Source organism: Notolepis coatsorum, assembly GCF_963971535.1.
Source record: "Notolepis coatsorum genome assembly, chromosome: 10".
In the NCBI taxonomy this organism is placed as follows: Eukaryota; Metazoa; Chordata; class Actinopteri; order Aulopiformes; family Paralepididae; genus Notolepis; species Notolepis coatsorum.
Window position 1 is genome coordinate 120,645,399 of NC_140174.1, and position 20,691 is coordinate 120,666,089.

At 46.6% G+C, this 20,691-nt stretch overlaps 1 protein-coding gene across 1 annotated transcript in view; it reads left to right on the forward strand.

The window, feature by feature from the left end:
* dock8 (dedicator of cytokinesis 8) overlaps window positions 1-17,698 on the forward strand; it is a 334,288-nt gene extending 316,590 nt beyond the window's left edge. The window contains 2 exon segments of the mRNA XM_084323164.1: window positions 15,020-15,190; window positions 17,587-17,698. Coding sequence (XP_084179290.1) covers window positions 15,020-15,190; window positions 17,587-17,644 — 229 coding nt within the window. The 3' untranslated portion in view covers window positions 17,645-17,698.
* Window positions 17,699-20,691: the final 2,993 nt, after the last annotated feature.

The following is a 20,691-nucleotide window of genomic DNA, read 5'->3' on the forward strand; positions in this document are numbered from 1 at the left end:
CGGATGAACGGGGGGGGGGGGTCGTTTATAATTCCGTGATCGTCAGTAAATGCTTTATGTAGTATGGGTGATATATTGATCAGAGCAGTTTGCATTAATAATAATAAACAATCACGCTGAAAATGACGTCAGCATCCTCTTACCGTTCGCCGATGAGACTGGAGGAAAAAGATCCCACTTATTTGACGTGGATCGCCTAGATCCATTTCCGGTTTGTATAATAATAAACGCCCAAATCATATCGATTATTGAGTTATGGCAGCGATCCATATGTACGGCTGTGTGTCTAGAGTCCCGCAACAATATGTGAGTGCCGGACGCATTTCCCCGGTACACGCATTTCCATTTCCGGTTGTAACTCGCCCGATCACCACCAGGCAGCAGTATTGAAGCGTTGCAGAGTTGTGCAGGCTCCCACTGTATCAGCCGAGGCTGGGTGAGGGCATTATGAATACCATGGCGAACATTTTTTATATGATCTCAATAACGTCGTACGCCGTGGAATGGCAGAATTAGCATGACCTTGAAACACGTTGTACGACGTTTTTGGCGCAGGATGTGTTAAGAGGCTGATTTAGCGATATTTCATGATTTCCGCGGATTGCTTTCTATATTCTATCTATATTTTAGCTATGTGGAAATGGTTGGGCTCATTTGACAAAAGACGAGTTGCTGTACAATACGCCAAAAGCCGTTTGTTTATACATGCCGTCGTTCGTTCACAATTCCACGCCAAAAAAGGTAAACACTAGCCGAAATCGAAGCGGATTTCCTGGAAGCGGAGATATGAAGGGTTTTCTGCGGGGAGCGCAAATCATATTTTCTCGTCTGAGACACACTATTCCAAGTGCATAATTTCACACACTGTACACACACCACATATTGTTGTTTATCATTCATGAAATGCAACAGATATTATATAGGGATATTGTTATCGATTACGTTGTATGCATATATTTATTTTTACAATTACTGTATATATATCGCCTAAATGTCTCACACTTACTGCATACATATCTCAACATAGCAATACTATATATAGGCATATTCAACGTAAATCAAAATATCTATATAAAAAGCAACCATTTACCAAAATGTCCATATAAGCTTTACTGCATTTCATAAATCATAAACACACTATTCCAAGTGCATACTTTCACACACTGTACACACACCACATATTGTTGTTTATCATTCATGAAATGCAACAGATATTATATAGGGATATTGTTATCGATTACGTTGTATGCCTATATTTATTTTTACAATTACTGTATATATAGCCTCAATGTCACACACTTACTGCATACATATCTCAACATAGCAATACTATATATAGGCATATTCAACGTAAATCAAAATATCTATATAAAAAGCAGCCATTTACCAAAATGTCCATATAAGCTTTACTGCATTTCATAAATCATAAACAATAGGTGGTTGTCGTTATTTGCTCATTTCTATATTGTATAATTGCATATATATATATATATATATATATATATATATATATATATATATATATATATATATATATATATATATATATATATATATATGCAATGTATACAATATAGAAATATCTATATGCAATATATAAATTAGCAGAAACTACCTAAATTACGATTTGACCCTAACAACTACGACAACTACAACAACATTTTTGACAGTATACAATATATAACCCATACTCAGATGTTTGTGATGAATTTACCTGCGTATCATGGTGTAGTCGTCCGACAGGTATTCTGACACTACCTGTGTCACTTGACACTTGAAGTTGAAAAGATGTCTTCACTTCAGATAAAGCACCATTGGGTGCACCATGTAAAGTGCATTCGTTTTGACCTAGTGCAATGGCAGATAACCATTGAATGTGTGCATTTAGAACATTCACAGTAAAGTGCATTAGTTTCGACCTGGCAAAATGGTCGATGCACATATTTACATGTAAAGTATGTTAGTTTTGACCTGACAAAATGGCAGATAACCAGTTTGTGCATTTAGAACATTCACAGTAAATGTATTCAAGTGCATTAGTTTTGACCTGGCAAATTGGCCGATGCACATATTTACATGTAAAGTATGTTAGTTTTGACCTGACAAAATGGCAGATAACCAGTTTGTGCATTTAGAACATTCACAGTAAATGTATTCAAGTGCATTAGTTTTGACCTGGCAAATTGGCCGATGCACATATTTACATGTAAAGTATGTTAGTTTTGACCTGACAAAATGGCAGATAACCAGTTTGTGCATTTAGAACATTCACAGTAAATTCATTCAAGTGCATTAGGTTCGACCTGACAAAATGGCCGATGCACATATTTACATGTAAAGTATGTTAGTTTTGACCTGACAAAATGGCAGATAACCAGTTTGTGCATTTAGAACATTCACAGTAAATGTATTCAAGTGCATTAGTTTCGACCTGGCAAAATGGCCGATGCACATATTTACATGTAAAGTATGTTAGTTTTGACCTGACAAAATGGCAGATAACCAGTTTGTGCATTTAGAACATTCACAGTAAATTCATTCAAGTGCATTAGGTTCGACCTGGCAAAATGGCCGATGCACATATTTACATGTAAAGTATGTTAGTTTTGACCTGACAAAATGGCAGATAACCAGTTTGTGCATTTAGAACATTCACAGTAAATGTATTCAAGTGCATTAGTTTCGACCTGGCAAAATGGCCGATGCACATATTTACATGTAAAGTATGTTAGTTTCGACCTGGCAAAATGGCCGATAACCATTGTGTTTGTGCATCAGAACACATATGTACATGTAAAGTGTGTTAGTTAGTAAAGTGAGCCATATGTACTCTGTGAAAATATGTGAAAATGATCAGCAGCTAACACCAGGACACTGATGAACGGCATTGACAAGCGAGACCAACATTGCTACTCTGAAAGTGGACCAAGAATAGTGTTCCAAATATATCCATGTGCCAACACCTTTGTTCTGTACAACCAGTAATACCTATATTGTGAAATACTTACACTATTTACAAGACACTATACAATATACTACATACCCTCAAGACCCCTACGCTCTGCATCTTCTGGCCGCCTCAGACAAACTTTGTTACTCAGCTGATAGAGTTGTACCCTTCCTGATGACTTGTCGTACAGAACTTGTAAGTCGCTTTGGATAAAAGCGTCAGCTAAATGACTAAATGTAAATGTATACACTCAGATATCATAACACATACTACAGGGAAGTACGCATCCATCCATATATATATATATTTCATGGAGAGTGTTTCCACTCTTAGCACACAAAGAGAGATTATGCTAGAGATAATGCTCAGCTAGCATAATCTCTCTTTGTGTGGTAGAGTGTGAAACACTCTTGATGCAGGGGGACTCCACACTTTGAGCAGTATGATCTGGTTTCCCGCCTAGTGCCTTTTTTCGTACAGAGCCGGCACACTCTCATGGGATGCTTCTTCTTTGGGGTGGGTGCGTACTTCAGCATAGTATGTGCTTTTATGTTGCCATCCAACCTGCACTGCGGGGCCCTGGGATCACACTCCCGCCCACCAGCCACCCTCCCACCTTCGGCACCTGCATCTGCCTCATCTTCCTCATCTGCCTCATCTTCCTCATCTGCCTCACCTGACTCACCTGCGGCACCGGCACATGCGGCACCTGCCACTTTCTGACCTGCCTCTGCCTCATCACTCAAGTCAGCGATTACACCGATTTGGAACTGCATGAGTGTCTTGCAGGGTCCTGTTGGCTGTCTGGCTCTGTACAGAACAAAGGCATTGGCCATGGCTATTTGAATCAAATAGACTACGAACTTCTTGGTCCACTTTGCAGTCTTCCTAATGAAAGGATAGTATGCAATATGTTGATCCAACTTGTCCACTCCGTTCATCGACAAATTATATGCAAGCACGCAGTCCGGCTTCATTACCTTTTCCCTCTCACTTGCACCTTTCCGCCAGACGCATGTTTCCACTAGAGTGCCCTGGTGAAAGCTGCTGATCATTTTGACAATCCTCTTGTCTCTCCAGGCGAGAACCATGACCCGTTTGTTGTGCAGGGCCATGGTCTCGCCCACCGCAAGGTCAGCATTGGTTACCTGCTTTACCTGCTCCGGTTCTCCACGGTTCTTCCTCAAGGTACCGCAGACGTGGGTCCTCAACTGTAGGAGTATGTCAGACAGGGCCACAGAGTTGTACAAATTATCCATGAACAAACGATAGCCACAATCTGCCAAACGTCCTAGGAGCGCCACGACCGTGTCCTTGAAGTTCCCCGGGTCCCCACAATATGGCTGCAGTGCAAAGCAGTAAACAGTGCGAGATTCACAGAGCACATATGACTTGATGCCATATTTTGTGGGCTTCAGGGGGTTATATACTTTGAACACTAAGCGTCCACGCCAGGCCAGCATCCCCTCATCTATGCTAATATCCTCGCTGGGCTGATAGAGCTCCTGGAATCGGTTCACGAGGTAGTCTAGGACTGGGCGCACTTTGTAAAGTTTATCAGCAATGTCTATAGTCTGGTTGTCACTAAAATGTAGGAACCTCCAAATTAGCTGATATCTGTTGCGTGACATTGTGTTTGAAAAATGGGGGCAATAGAAATATTTTACAGTTGACCAGTACATATACAGTGATGGCTTGTGATCGATCCCCGTCAGGAAGAGTATTCCCAAGAACTTCCATAACTCTGCAACGGTGACAGGCTTCCACCTTCGTAGCCTGTTACTCACCCGGTCGGGATCAATGAGGGTCATTGTCTGTTGGGCGTACAAGTTAGTTTGCTGTACAATGTTACCCATGAGTTTGTCTGTGAGGAACAAACGCAGAAAGTCAAGGGGGCTGTCTGATGCGATGGTGGCCGCATCTTGGAGTGGTCCTGGCTCTGCATCGAAGGCAATCTCTGTTGGCACGAAATTGCCAGAGCTCCACTCATCCTGGCTACCACAAGGAGCTGAACTGCTTCTACGGCCTCTGCCCCGGCCTTTGCCCCGACCTTTGCCCCGGCCTGTAAATTATGAAAATATTACAATAACTAACTAGTATACAATGTACATGTACACTCTATACCAGGGGTCAGCAACTTTTTTGACATGGAGTGCCTGTTTGAAATATAGTTGTAACTAGTGTGCCTCAACAATATTCCATGCATCGTACATTTTTTTTCTCATAATCAGGTCTTTTTAATGATAATTTTTACATTATTACATCATTATTGTTGTTGTTATTATTAACAATATTATAACTGTTTGGTTTATTACAAGCATTATTAACGTGGCTATGATTCAAGCGGTTTGTAAAAAAAAACATCTGTTTATAGCAAAACCAACCCGTTTGTAAATCCGTCAATATTTCAGCGAGTTATGAGTATTTTTGTCTGTGCAGCTCACTCACTCTCACTCAAGGCTGACCTGGGCAAGATGGCGGCGGTTCAGTGACACTGGTGACTCCGCCTTAAGCTATCTAGTGTTCTATATATATCTATGGATCTGCTAATCTCACAGACGCAGCCCTGTTTACATCTCTCTCTCTCTCTCTCTCTCTCTCTCTCTCTCTCTCTCTCTCTCTCTCTCTCTCTCTCTCTCTCTCTCTATATATATATATCTCTCTCTATATCTCTCTCCCTCTCTCGCTCTCATATCATGCTGTGTGGGTGACTGTCACTGAAAGTGCTTATGGGCGGAGCCCAGCCAATAACAGGCTAAAATCCTGAGGCTGGAAAATGATGCTTTTGAGTACTCAATTAGAAATATAAAACAATGATTTTTTTTTTAAATAAACCTTACAGATGTCTTCCATAGACTCATAGGAATTGTGTAAAGTTGCCCAAATAGTGCTAGGAATAGCAATGCATGTCCCCTTTAAAGAATTTTTTTTTTCATCAATACGTTCCCATTTTATAGCGTCTTGAATATAAGCGTTATATGGGATTGGTCTGGTATATTTCCTGCAAACCGAGATACAGGCTGCTAAGCTAATAACGTTAAATCAAATGGCGTTTCGGCCCTACAGAAGCTAGAAAAATGCATATGATCGATATAATGTTCCACCATGAATGCATGAAAGGGTGGGGGGGGGGGGGCGGGGGACGTCGTTTCTGATTATTGATTACCAATAACGGCGTTAGCCTCAGTAGCTACATTCGCTGATCGCCTGGTTGGCTATGATAACAAGGCCTGATCAGCATGTAATTTACGTGAAAAAGTTCTTACCGTGGTCCGGTTGGACTGCAAAAATGATTTCCCAGTTATCGATCGCCATCTGGTAGATCCATATGTCCATTGGCTGATGATATATTCCTTTACTGCATACTGAATTCAGCGTTTCAAAACGTATTCCATGCTACATGCTAAACGCATAGATTCACCCTAACAGGAAAGTCCATTCGAGATCCAAAAAAAGAAAACACCTTTCTGCCACAGGGAACACTGCATTATCGAGACAGCGCCCCTACGAGGATCTGGCCGGTAATGCACTTTTCCGAATTCCAAGAGTAGGGTAAATCTGCAGTGCCGCTTGGTGACATTGAGTAGGTTATTAAAATGGAATAAAAGCCAAAACAACCTTGCCACGGACATCCTCTACCGTTGGATCTGAAACACGGACGTGTCCGTGCTTGGCCCCGAATGTGTTAAGGTGCTTTTGTGTGTGTCTGCTCATGTGATAATTCAGAGTCTGTCCGTCAGTAGTCTGTTTGCCGGGTGGAAGTAGCTGTTCAGTGTTGTTTTGGAGGTGGACCTGAGACCGCGGTACCGGCTGCCAGACGGCATGAGCTCAAACAGTCTGTGGTTTGGGTGGCTGGGGTCTCAGGCACCACTGTGCCAGGTTCTCAACCTCAGTCCTGAAGGCTCACTCGTCTGCGTTGGTGATCAGTCCCATCGCGGTCGTGTCGTCTGCGAACTTGATCACCAAGATGGAGCTGTGTGTGGCTACACAGTTGTGGCTACATGCCAAAACACACCAAAACATGCCAAAACACACCAAAACATGCCAAAACAAACCATAACACACCAAAACATGCCAAAACACCCCAAAACACGCCAAAACAAACCAAAACACACCAATACATGCCAAAACAAACCATAACACACCAAAACATGCCAAAACACGCGAAAACACACCAATACATGCCAAAACAAACCATAACACACCAAAACATGCCAAAACACACCAATACATGCCAAAACAAACCATAACACACCAAAACAAACCATAACACACCAAAACATGCCAAAACACGCCAAAACACGCCAAAACACACCAATACGACTGCGGTCTCGACTCCCGGAGAGTCAGCATTGCCTTGGCTTGGGCTGATCGCTATACTAACTTGTTTGGCTGGGTTAGGGGGAGGGAAGCCGTGGGTGGGGAACTGGCGTTGTGGACAGCGACGCCTACAGGTCAGGTCTGGGCGCTTGCTCAGCGGAGGCAGGACTTGAGGAAGGCAGCGTGACCTCCCACACGTTACACTTCACCAATGAGAGTCCTCGCTGCCAGGTGAGAAGAGAGTCACTGTGGCTGTTGCCGCACGTGTCGGAGGAAGCGTGCGGATACTTCAGGGTTCCCTTGTACCGACCAGTAGGAATTGGCACAACGACTAAATTGGGACGGGGAGAAAAACAGAGAAAAATCTGAGAAAGAGAGATACAAAAAGAAAAGAAAAAAAAAAACACCAAAAGACACCACACCAAAACACACCACTACACACCAATACACACCAAAACACACCACTACACACCAATACACACCAAACCACACCTACAGTACGTTACTTGTTGAATAGAGTTCGCTGGCAGCTAGCCCTACCAGAATACCTTCCCACCGTAAGAGCAGCGTGTCAGTGGAGGTCTGTGAGCCGGAGAGATGGGGGGGTTAATATGGGTGATTATACTGCTTCACCCCGGCGATGGTAGTCGAGGAAATCGAACAGGTGAGATAAAAAACTTGATTTAATAACAGCCCACCGTTATTAAACGAGATGTTTTTCCTCGTAATAACCGCTCGGCTCTGCTTTTCATTTCAACAGAGAGGCAAAGCCTTATTGGTCCCAGGGGCAGTTTCATTATGGTTTTAATATTCAAAACACAATTTAAACCAACCGTCTAAAGCTATGAGACTGGGGATGTGGTGATTTTGTCCAGGATGTGTGTAATGTGCGTGCGCACGTGTGGGTGTGTGTGTGTGTGTACCACATGTGTGTGTACCATATATGTCTGTGCGCGTGTGTCTCTGTATCCATGCATCTTGCGTGGGAATGTATCGTTTGCCTCCGAAAAAAAAGGTGGCTTTCATTTTCGAACCTTCATGTCACATTCCGGCAGTCTTGATTGCTGCGAGCGGGCCCGGCAAATATTTACTATAATTTCAAAAACTGTTTATTTTCTTCCATAATCCATGCAAGCTGGCACTAGCTCCTCCTGTGTGCCAAGTATCGACGTCTGGAGCAGCCATTTTAGACCCGACGTCTGGAGCAGCCATTTAGCCCCAGACGGAGGGAGATAGCCGGCGATACATTTGCAGGACTTAATTTTCAGGGGGCTCGGAAATGTCTCTACCCTGTCCGCCCCCCCACCCCACCGCCCGCGAGTTAGCCGCGGCATATACGGTTACGCCGTACCATTGAACATGCTCCTCTCATTAAGAGCAGGCAGATAAATGGAGCCATGTGTTCGCGATCATCTCGGCCCCCGTCACTCCATCTCTTCTCTCCTCTCTTCTCTTCTTTCCTCTCCTTCCTTATCTTCTCTCTTCTCCTTTATTCTCCCCTCTTTCCTCTTCTCTCCTTGTTTATTCTCTCCTGTCTTCTTTCCTCTCCTCTCCTCTTTCCTCTCCTCCTTTATTCTCTCCTCTCTTCTTTCCTCTCCTCTCCCCTCCCATCTCCTCTCTCCTCTCCTCTCTCCTCTCCCCTCTCCTCCTCTCCTCTCTTCTCTCCTCTCCTCAACTCTCTTCTCTCCTCTCCTCTCTCGCCTGTCTTCTTTCCTCTCTTCTCTACTTTTCTCTCCTCTCCTCTCTTCTCCTCTCCTCAACTCTCTTCTCTCCTCTCCTCTCTCTCCTGTCTTCTTTCCTCTCTTCTCTACTTTTCTCTTCTTTCCTCTCCTCTTCTCTCCTCTTCTTTCCTCTCCTCTCCTCTTCTGTTCTCTTCTCTTATCATCTCCTCTCCTTTCCTCTCCTATCCTCTCCTCCTTTCATTTCCTCCCCTCTCTCCTCTCCTCTCCTCCCCTCCCCTCTCCTTTATTCTCCCCTCTTTCCTCTTCTCTCCTTGTTTATTCTCTCCTGTCTTCTTTCCTCTCCTCTCCTCTTTCCTCTCCTCCTTTATTCTCTCCTCTCTTCTTTCCTCTCCTCTCCCCTCCCATCTCCTCTCTCCTCTCCTCTCTCCTCTCCCCTCTCCTCCTCTCCTCTCTTCTCTCCTCTCCTCAACTCTCTTCTCTCCTCTCCTCTCTCGCCTGTCTTCTTTCCTCTCTTCTCTACTTTTCTCTCCTCTCCTCTCTTCTCTCCTCTCCTCAACTCTCTTCTCTCCTCTCCTCTCTCTCCTGTCTTCTTTCCTCTCTTCTCTACTTTTCTCTTCTTTCCTCTCCTCTTCTCTCCTCTTCTTTCCTCTCCTCTCCTCTTCTGTTCTCTTCTCTTATCATCTCCTCTCCTTTCCTCTCCTATCCTCTCCTCCTTTCATTTCCTCCCCTCTCTCCTCTCCTCTCCTCCCCTCCCCTCTCCCCTCCTCTCCTCCCATCTCCTCTCCCCTCCCCTCCCCTCCCCTCTCCTCTCCTCTCCTCTCCTCTCCTCTCCTCTCCTCCCCTCTCCCCTCCTCCCATCTCTCCTCTCCTCTCCTCTCCTCTCCTCTCCTCTCCTCTCCTCTCCTCTCCTCTCCTCTCCTCTCCTCTCCTCTCCTCTCCTCTCCTCTCCTCTCCTCTCCTCTCCCCTCCTCTCCTCTCCTTCCATCTCCCCTCTCCTCTCCTCTCCTCTCCTCTCCTCTCCTCTCCTCCTCTCCCCTCCTCTCCTCCCATCTCCTCTCCCCTCCCCTCTCCTCTCCTCTCCTCTCCTCTCCTCTCCTCCTCTCCTCTCCTCTCCTCTCCTCTCCTCTCCTCTCCTCTCCTCTCCTCTCCTCTCCTCTACTCTCCTCTCCGCAGCCCAGGCCGCTTATTGCTTAATAACAGCGGAGCAGTGCTGCTGTTGCTTCCGCGTTTTCCCTGATTGGCTGCGACACGCCCCGCGGCAGGCGCGGCAACCGCAGAGCGGAGCGGAGCGGCAGAGCTTGCGGCATTATGTAACCGCCCTAATCCGCCATGATTTTCATTCGGCGCTCAGCTCACCTGGCAACGCAGCGGTCCTGCGGTCCTGCGGTCCGTTGTTGACAAGTTCGAATCCCATAAATTTTTTTTTTTTAACGTGATTTTTTTTTTAACATGTATTCTTTTGCCGGTTAAGGTTAGGCATGGTTAAGGTTAAGGTTAGGCATTGTTTCGGAGTTGGTTAAGGTTAGAACGGTTAAGTTTAGGCGCTGTTAAGGAGCTGGTTAAGGTTAGAGTTTGTCTTAGAGAATGGCAATATTCTTTCTATGGTTAAGGTTAAGGTTAGGCATGGTTAAGGTTAAGGTTAGGCATTGTTTCGGAGTTGGTTAAGGTTAGAACGGTTAAGTTTAGGCGCTGTTAAGGAGCTGGTTAAGGTTAGAGTTTGTCTTAGAGACAGCCTATTTCCGCACTGCCGCTCTCCCGCGTTGCCGCGGTCACATGGTCAAATTGTCACATTCTTGCACTGCTCCGCTGTTAAAAAGCAACACGCGCCCAGGCCGCGGCAGAGTCGGGCCATGCGGGTGAAGACCACGTACCTGCCTCTCCGCGGTCTTCAGGCTCCTCTTCCTCCTCCTCCTCCTCCTCTTCCAACCGCTCCACTCTGCACATTTGGGGGGAGGATTCTTTTTATTTTTTAGTCATTTGTGACTGTGGGCATCCTCTGCTCTTCAGCTCTGCGGTTCAGTCCCAGTTCATCTGAGATGATCGAACACATGCGTGGAAGGACCTAAGCAGACACACAGGAGCCCCTGTCGTGACAGACTGCTCTGTTTTGATGCTGCCTGACCTCAGTGCAGCTTTCGACACTGTTTTTTTTTTAATTATCTTTCTTCCCCTCCTTTTTCCCGATTTTTTTCTCCCATCCCACCCTTCCTGGTTGTTGCGTACTTTCCCCTACTGTTGGTCCGGGAGACCGGAGACTGTCACATGCTTTCCTCCGACGCATGTGCAGCCTGGGGCAGGCCAACCTGGCCGCGCAGGTTCTCACCGGGGAGAGTGTAGCGTGTGGGAGGCCACACTATCTCTCCTCAGATCCAACCCTCGCTGAGCAGGCGCCCCGACCGAACTGTAGGGGTCGCTGTCCACAACGCCCAGGACCCACCCTTCAGCTTCCCACCCCCTGATACAGCCAATTGTATCAGCGTGAGAGGACAGCCAAGCTGATAGCAACGCCGGGAGCTGGATTCGAACAGGCGAATCCTAGTGTCTCCCGGTGTTGGTGACGAACGTAATCTCCGTGCGCCACCTGCCCCCCCAGCTTTCGACACTGTTGATCACGACATTAGATCGTCTCCAACATGGGGTTGGTGTCAGTGGCACTGCATTGACGTGGTTCTCCTCCTATCTCACAGATAGAAGCTCTGCTGTCCACATTGCCAACTGCTCCTCCCCCTCAGCCTCCCTCTCCTGTGGGGTCCTGCAAGTGTCCATCCTTGGCCCGATTTTGTTCTCTCTCTACATGCTACCCCTTGGTTCAATCATTCAGAAGCACAACATCTCCTTTCATTATTATGCTGACGACACACAGCTTTATGTCTCTCTGAAACCAAACAACCAGTCTTCACTTAACAGTCTCATGTCCTGCCTTGATGACATTAAATGTTGGATGGCACAAAACATTTTACAACTAAATGAAAACAAATCGACTAAGAGGTTGGCAGTCGACTACGGCTCCTTTCGACTATTCGACTAATTGAGGTCAGCCCTAGTATGTAGTTCAAGTCAAGTCAAGAGATTTATTTGTCACGGCATACAAGTATACAATGAAATGCGGGTGGTCTTGCCTGCAACGATGTGCAAATAACATATAATAGAATCAACATTGTGCAATAAACAAGTAACATTGTGCAATAAACAAGTAACATGTTAGGGCATATCGGTATATGTACATAAGTTATTTACAGAGCATGGAGGACATACTGGGTCCTTTGGTAGTGACTTTCTGTACATGCTAATTTATACAATCTCCGGTTATACTATACTATTTTTAAAGTGACCCTTCTTGGTGGCCATAAGTGTGGGCGTGTGCAGCATGAGTGTGTGCCTGCTCATATTAAAGTGGCTGCTAGTGTGTGAGCGTGTACAGTGAGTGTGTTGTGCGTGTGCTCATGTGTGCTTGTGTGTGGAGAGTTCAGTGTTCAGGGCTCTGATGGCCTGGGGGAAGAAGCTGAGCCGAAGTCTCTCTGTCCTAGCAGCTGGTGTTCGCAGGCGTCTGCCTGACCTGAGCAGCATGAACAGGCTGTTGTTGGGGTGGTGGGGGTCTTTCATTATTCTGCAGGCTCTGGATTTGCACCTCTTGTTGTATAGAACCTGCAGGGGTGGTAGTGCAATACCCGTGGTACGCTCGGCTGAGCGCACCACTCTCTGTAGGGCCTTCTTGTCCTGTGCCGTGCTGTTTCCATACCAGGCAGTGATGTTTCCAGTCAAGATGCTCTCTACAGCTCCGGAGTAGAAGGACTGGAGTATCTTCCCAGATACTCTGAACTTCCTTAACTGTCTCAGGTGGTAGAGGCGTTGCTTCGCCTTTTTTACGACTGAGTCTATGTGTGTTGTCCATGTCAGATCCTCTGCGATGTGGACCCCCAGGTACGTAAAGCTGCTCACCCTGTCCACGGTAGCCCTGTTAATCCTCAGTGGTGTGTGTGTCTCCTGCTGTCCTCTCCTATAATCCACGATCAGCTCCTTGGTTTTACCAATGTTCAGGAGCAGGCTGTTGTCCTGGCACCAGCGTTCCAGTACCTCAACCTCCTCCCGGTAGGCCTTCTCGTCGTTGTCCGAGATCAGCCCCACCACCGCTGTGTCGTCCGCAAACTTCACTATGGAGTTGGAGCTGAACTTGGCCACACAGTCATGTGTGTATAGTGAATACAGCAGGGGGCTCAGGACACAGCCCTGGGGGGACCCGATGCTCAGGGTGATGGTGTTGGAGGTCTGACCCCCCACCCTGACCGCCTGGGGCCTTTCACTCAGAAAGTCCAGTATCCAGGCGCTCAGAGCGGAGCTCAGACCTAGCTCGATCAGCTTGTCCACCAGTCTGGTGGGGACTATGGTGTTGAACGTTGAGCTGTAGTCAATGAACAACAGTCTCACATAGCCCCCCTTCTGACGGTCAAGGTGAGAGAGGGTGCTGTGCAGTACCTGGGAGACCGCATCGTCAGTGGACCTGTTTGGCCTGTATGCAAATTGCATAGGGTCCATATCACTGGGGAGGGAGGCACAAATGTGATCCTTGACCAGCCTCTCGAAACATTTCATGGCCACAGAGGTGAGTGCCACTGGTCTGTAGTCATTGAGACCTGCTGGGGAGGGTTTCTTTGGTACCGGGATAATGGTAGACATCTTGAAGCAGGCAGGGACCACTGACTCCTTCAGGGATCGATTAAATATGGTGGTGAACACAGGGGCTAGCTGGTTAGCACAGGACTTAAGTATGCGTCTTGTTATTCCATCTGGGCCAGCCGCCTTCCTGGTGTTCACCTGCATAAATGCTCTTCTCACACTGTGTACCGTCAATGAGAGAGCGTCCCCGCCCCCCCGCGGATGCCCCCCCCCCCTCCACAACAGCCGGCGCACCAGTGACGTTGCTAGCCGTTGAGCTAGCAGCGCCACTGTTTGCACCAAACCGTGCATAGAAAGAGTTGAGTTTGTCCGCAAGGGAGGCGTCGTCGCTCCCCATTGAGGGGCCGCTGACTTTGTAGTCAGTTATCGTCCTCAGTCCCTGCCATAAGCCTCTTGTGTCATTCTGTGCCATTTGTGCCTCCATCTTGTCGGGATACGTCCTCTTAGCAAGTTTAACAGCCTTGCGCAGAGTGTAGACTGTTGTCTTGTACTCTTCCATGTTTCCTGACTCTAGTTGATGTGTTGGATTCCTTTGTGTGTGTAGTTGATGAAGGTGTCGGATTCCTTTGTGTATGTAGTTGATGATGGTGTTTCTTTTGTTGAAAGACGTCCAAGGCAGCAGAAGTTGAGACATTTTAATTGTGTGCTTGAAGAGGACAATCAGAATTAATCTCTTCTCTCCTCCTCCTCTCCTCATCTCCTTCCTTCTCTCTTCTCCACTTTCCTCTCTTTTCCTCCTTTATTCTCTCCTCCCTTCTCCTTCCTTCTCTCCTTCCTTTCCTACTCTTCTCTTCTCTCCCCTCCTCTCCCCTCCTCTCCCCTCTCTCCTCTCCTCTCCTATCCCCTCCTCTCCTCTCCTCTCCTCCTCTCCTTTCTTCTCTCTTCTCCTCTTTCCTCCTCTCTTCTCCTCTTTCCTCTCATTTCCTCCTTTATTCTCTCCTCTCCGTCCTTCTCTCCTATTCTCTTCTCTTCTCTGCTCTTTCCTCTCCTTTCCTTCTTTATTCTCCCCTCCCTTCTCTCCTTCCTCCCCTCCCCTCCTCTCCTCTCCTCCCCTCCCCTCCCCTCTCCTCTCCTCTCCTCTCCTCCTCCCCTCCCCTCTCTCCTCTCCTCACCTCTTCTCCTCCCCCCCTCTCTCCTCTCATCTCCTCTCCTCACCTCTTCTCCTCTCCCCTCCTCCCCTCCCCTCACCTCTCCTCTCTCCTCTCCTCCCCCCTCTCTCCTCTCATCTCCTCCCCTCCCCTCTCCCCTCCTCCCCTCACCTCACCTCTCCTCTCTCCTCTCCTCCCCTCTTCTCCTCCCCCCCTCTCTCCTCCCCTCACCTCTCCTCTCACCTCTCCTCCCCCCTCTCTCCTCTCATCTCCTCCCCTCCCCTCTCCTCTCCTCCTCCCTCCAGGTGTGGTGAGGCCGTGGAGAAGAACAAGCACCTGATCACGTCTAACCAGAAGGAGTACCAGCAGGAGTTGAAGAAGAACTACAACAGTCTGAGGGAGAACCTGAGGCCCATGCTGGAGAGGAAGATCCCGGAGCTCTACAAGCCCATCATCAGGCCGCGCCTGGAGAACAGGTACATCATCAAACTGCGCCTCCAGAATAGATGCATTTCACAGAATATCTAGAACAAAGAGGCTGGATACAGGATTGATTGATTGATTGATTGATTGATTGATTGATTGATTGATTGATTGATTGATTGAAAACTTTATTAACAGATTGCAGAATGGGTACAATACAGTACAGTACGGCTCAACACACACACTTGTTAAGGGGATGCAGACCAGAGAAAGACTTCCGTCTTGTTTAAGGAAGAGGCTGAATACAGGAAGAGGGAAGACGGGTGGGAGGTGACGTCCTCGCAGAAAAAACACACGTCGTTCAGGTTGTTAGTTAGCGACCGTGCTGAATAGCAACCAACTTCTTAAATATCAGGAATGCCAATATCAGTATTGTAAATATGTTCTTCTCAGTTTAATGTCAAAACTAGCCAAATCGTTAGCCTAGTTTACCCTCGTTGTTTGTAAGTCATCAAACGAGGTGAAACGTGTCATCAGCGTGCACCCAAGATGTAACGACACGTGTCATCAGCGTGCACCCAAGATGTAACGACACGTGTCATCAGCGTGCAGCCAAGATGTAACGACACGTGTCATCAGCGTGCAGCCAAGATGTAACGACACGTGTCATCAGCGTGCAGCCAAGATGTAACGACACGTGTCATCAGCGTGCAGCCAAGATGTAACGACACGTGTCATCAGCGTGCAGCCAAGATGTAACGACACGTGTCATCAGCGTGCAGCCAAGATGTAACGACACGTGTCATCAGCGTGCAGCCAAGATGTAATGACACGTGTCATCAGCGTGCAGCCAAGATGTAACGACACGTGTCATCAGTGTGCAGCACCCAAGATTAAACTAAACATGTTTCCCAACATCACGGGAAAAGACAAGAAGAAAGATACCAATCTCCTCTGTGTGCGTCCAGTAGAAAGCTATCCGGCTGCATGCTAGCCCGGCAAATGTTGTCCAAAAACACTTCTCCTGGTGTTTTATTAAGCTAGGCTAGCGGTCCGTGTCCACTTTCCCATAACGTTGGCATGTTCCTGTAACCTCTTTGAAGAGATGCACGTGTGTAGGGCCATGAGTGTAAATCTCAAAGAGGGATATGCCCAACAGATACATACCAATTACCGTGTGTAAAGTGGCCAATTAAGTACCCCCAACCCCCCCCCCCCCCCCCCCCCCCCCAAATTAATCTTGTACCACTTTAGAAGAAGCAGGTCTGTGGTGACGAACCCTTTGAAGATATTTGTGGTTCATGCAGAATGTAATCCATCTGCTCTGCACACTATTCTGATAGTTGGCGGGGGGGGGGGGGGGGGTGTTCACTCATCGCCAGATAATGAATTGACTCACTACCTCCAATCATAACCGACTGTGATAATCTGTGCTAATCTTGCTCCAGCAGCTCATCCGGCTGTAATCCGTATCTGTGTTTTACATTCCTGTCGTCTACATGGAAACATCCTCACCGTGCACATCTGATCAAACTGTTTACCTGTCTCTCTCTCTCTCTCTCTCTCTCTCTCTCTCTCTCTCTCTCTCTCTCTCTCTCTCTCTGTCTCTCTCTGTCTCTCTCTCTGTCTCTGTCTCTCTCTCTGTCTCTGTCTCTCGCTCTCTCTCTGTCTCTGTCTCTATCTCTTTCTCTCACTCTTTTTCTCCTTCTCTGTCTCTCACTCTTCCTCTCACTCTCTCTCTCCCTGTATCTCTCCCTGTGTGTCTCTCTGTCTCTTTCTCTCTCTCTCTCTATGTCTATCTCTGTCTCTCTCTGTCTCTCTGCCTCTATCTCTCTATCCCTCTGTCTCTCACTCTTCCTCTCTCTCTCTGTGTGTGTCTCTCACTCTCTTCATCTCTCTTTCTCTCTCTCACTCTGTCTATCCCTTGCTTTCTCTCTCTCTCTCTCTCTCTCTCTCTCTCTCTCTCTCTCTCTCTCACTCACTATCTCTCTGGACCCCTCTCTCTCTCTGTCTCTGTCCCTCTGTCTCTCTCTCTCTGTCTCTCTCACTCACTCTCCCTGTCTCTCTGTGTCTTTTTCTCTATCTCTCTGTCTCTCTCTCTGTCTCACTCACTATCTCTCCCTGTCTCTCTCTCTCCCCCTCTCTCTCCCCCCTCTATCTCTCTCGCTCTCTATCTCTGTCTCTCTGTATCTCTCTCTGTCTCTCTCTCCCTGTCTCTCTCTCTGTGTTTCTCTCTCTCTGCCTCTCTCTCTCTCCCCCTCTCTCTCTATTTCTGTATCTCTCTGTCTCTCTCTCCCTGTCTCTCTCTCTCTCTCTCTCCCTGTCTCTCTCTCTCTGTGTCTCTCTCTCTGCCTCTCTCTCTCTGCCTCTCTCCTTCTCTTTCTGTCTCTCTCTCTACTCTCTATCTATCTCTCTCTGTCTCTCTTGCTCTCTCTCTCTCTCTCCGCAGGGACTCCTTTAAGCGGCTGAGTTTCCGTCGCGCTCAGGAAGAGAGAGAGAGCTCCTGAGACGCCCGACAAGACGAGAGCGCGGAACGGACGTGGCGCGAAAAGAGAGGGGGGGGGGGGCTGGAGAGAGTGGCAGCTGCGAGCAACAGGCCCAGCATTTATCCCCCCCCCCCCCCCCCACGCTCTTATTCCTCCATTGTTGCTCAGCTATTGTTTTGTTAATCTGGATAAGAGGAGGAGGCGGGGTTAACACATTACACATGGGGAGGGGGCGGGGTTTAACACGTTACACGTAGGGAAGGGGTGTGGTTAACAAACACGTTACACGTGGGAAGGGGGCGGGTTGGGAGTTTGTGTTTGTTTTTTTTCTCAAGCAAGGTGTCGCTAATTCTGCATTTTACTTGACCTTGATGTTTTTTTTTTTTTTTTTTTTGCTCTCAATGGTTCTGGATTTTGATTGCTCAGTCCTAATAATGCTGCAAACTGATTGATTGAGAGAGAGCGAGAGAGAGAGAGAGAGAGAGAGAGAGTCCCAGTAGGAGGTCCTTGCAGGCCCAGGGACTGTTCTGTACGTGCCAATATTATTGCCAGTGTCGTGTGTTTTTCTTCCTGTACTCTGTGTGTGTGTGTGTGCGTGCGTGTGTGTGTGCGCGTGTGTGTGTGAGAGTGTGAGAAATAGTAAATGGGGAATATGCATTCTTTTGTAAGTGTACTGATATCGGGCTAGAAGGCCTCTCTCTGTGCTGAATGATTGATGATCTGGTTGACTGAACTGTACTAAAGGGCTTATAAACATTCTTCTCTCCAGTGTCCAGCGCATGTGTGCCAGTCAAGGGCATGTGTGCCAGTCAAGGGAAGCGGTGTGCGGCTGTGATCACAACTGACGCCCCCTTTTCTTGCACTCAAAACATGAGGCGCGCAATGAGCGATGCCTGCCGATTGCCGTCGCTAACGTTGCATAAGTTACATAACATTACTGCTCGCAGCCCTCCAGGCGGCGCTGTTCATATCTCGGGTCGGAAAACAAGGTTTGTCAGGAAAAACTAGTCAAAACTAGCTTCTCCTCCGTTATCGATTGGTTTTGTTTTGCCTTGGCGTCGATTTCTCTTCAGATACCTCAAGATTTGTAATCTCCCTCCCCTCGGTTCGATTCGATCGGTCCGTCGACAAGAAGGTAACGTCGTCAGCGTCGGTGTGAGCTCTGCGACTAAAGTTTAAACCTTTTCAACCGAGAGACGCCGGAAAAGCGTCTCCTAACCCTTTCACTACCACACTACAGAAGGTTAACCCTTTACTATCACACTACAGACGGTTAACCTTCTGTAGTGTGGTAGTGAAAGGGTTAACCATTTGTTGTGTGGCAGTGAACGGGTTAACCTTCTGTAGTGTGGTGGTGAAATGGTTAACCCTTTGTCGTGTGGCAGTGAAAGGGTTAAAAATACAAGATAGGCGCGTAGTTTGGAGGAGACTCCTGTCGCGACGAGACCGTTGAAAACCATAGGAAAAAAGGCAGAGGTGCGTTCGATACGGCGTCCAGTGTGCTCACAGCCTAAGGGCTAGATCCACAAAGAATGGATTGCACAGAGCAAGTTGCACCCTTACTTAAAGTTTATTATGAATTGAAAATGGGGGACCCTGATGTAAACAAGACGAAAGTCTTTCGCTGGTCTGCATCCCCATAACAATTGTGTGTATTGAGCCATACTGTAATGTACCCATTCTGCAATCTGCAATGCAGATTGATTGATTGAATGAAAATGTTATTAACAGATTGCAGAATGGGTACAATACAGTACGGCTCAATACACACAATTGTTAAGGGGATGCAGACCAGAGAAAGACTTTCGCCTTGTTTACATCAGGGTCCCCCATTTTCAATTCATCATGAATTTTAAGTAAGGGTGCAACTTGCTCCGTGCAATCCATTCTTTGTGGATCTAGCCCTAAGTCTATGGACGGACTCTCTCACACTGTAAAAAGACATTCAATAGATTTAGGTATTTTTTCTACGTCTTAACTTTTTGAGGCCATACTTGATATCTGTATTTTTTTCTTTTCCTCTTTTGACATGAATTGGCCGTGTAGATAGTAACGAGAGTTTAACTTATTACGAGTCATCTGGTGTGATTTCAGTCCCACGTCGTGAATACATGGAGAATTTAGTCATGGTACAATAACTTAGCTGGGGCTTCTAAGCAAACACATGTGGGGCGTATATCTTTTTAGCTAAATCCACAATATGGTGTGTATATAGTAGAGGTAATGCATCAAATTATTAAAAGAAGAAAAAAAGAAAATGTTTACAAAGTTATGAGAAATGATTTTGCAATTTATTTTATGGTAATTTTTTTTTTAATGTAGATGAATAATATATCGTTGGCAATAAATATATTGGTAGATGGGCCTCAATGATGGAGTGTATTTGCAGTGCACATAATACGGTAGCATCCATACTGCACATAATACGGTAGTATCCATACTTGTTTGTAAATATTTGTTAGTGCCAAATCTACCCCCGTTTACCTCCGGCCCTCAGTAGTTACCCATATATACGCTCGTCAGTCAGTCCGTCAAACTGTTTTGTTCACTATATTAAGTCTCAGAACGACACATTCCAATAGAAGATGAATCTATTATAACAATACTCTGCAGGAAAGAAATAAACAACACCACCATTTTCCATTTCATGTAGCAAATTCTGTTACCATCCATACGGTGTGAGTCACCCAGCTGTGTAAATGTATGTTGTGAACAGTGTGTTAATAAGATGGGCCTGTATACTTATTATCTGTGGCATTGAATGATTCAGAGACACACTGGAAAATTTGTTTTCCCATGGTTTATTGTTTTTTTTAAGGTCCATATGCATTGTATTAAACATGGAATTTTGATTCCTCCTCATGCACAAAATCCATGGTCGTGCACTTGAATAAAACTTAATGTGTGTACATTTGTGGTCCCTTCATTTTTACCGCTCTTATCCGCAACCTACCGATGAACCCCGTCTCCCGACATTTACCTTGCTTCTAACGAGACTAATGCCACTTAATGTAATGTTCTTTGCTGTGATTATAATCTCTAGTCTGATGGTAATCCTATTGGCAGCC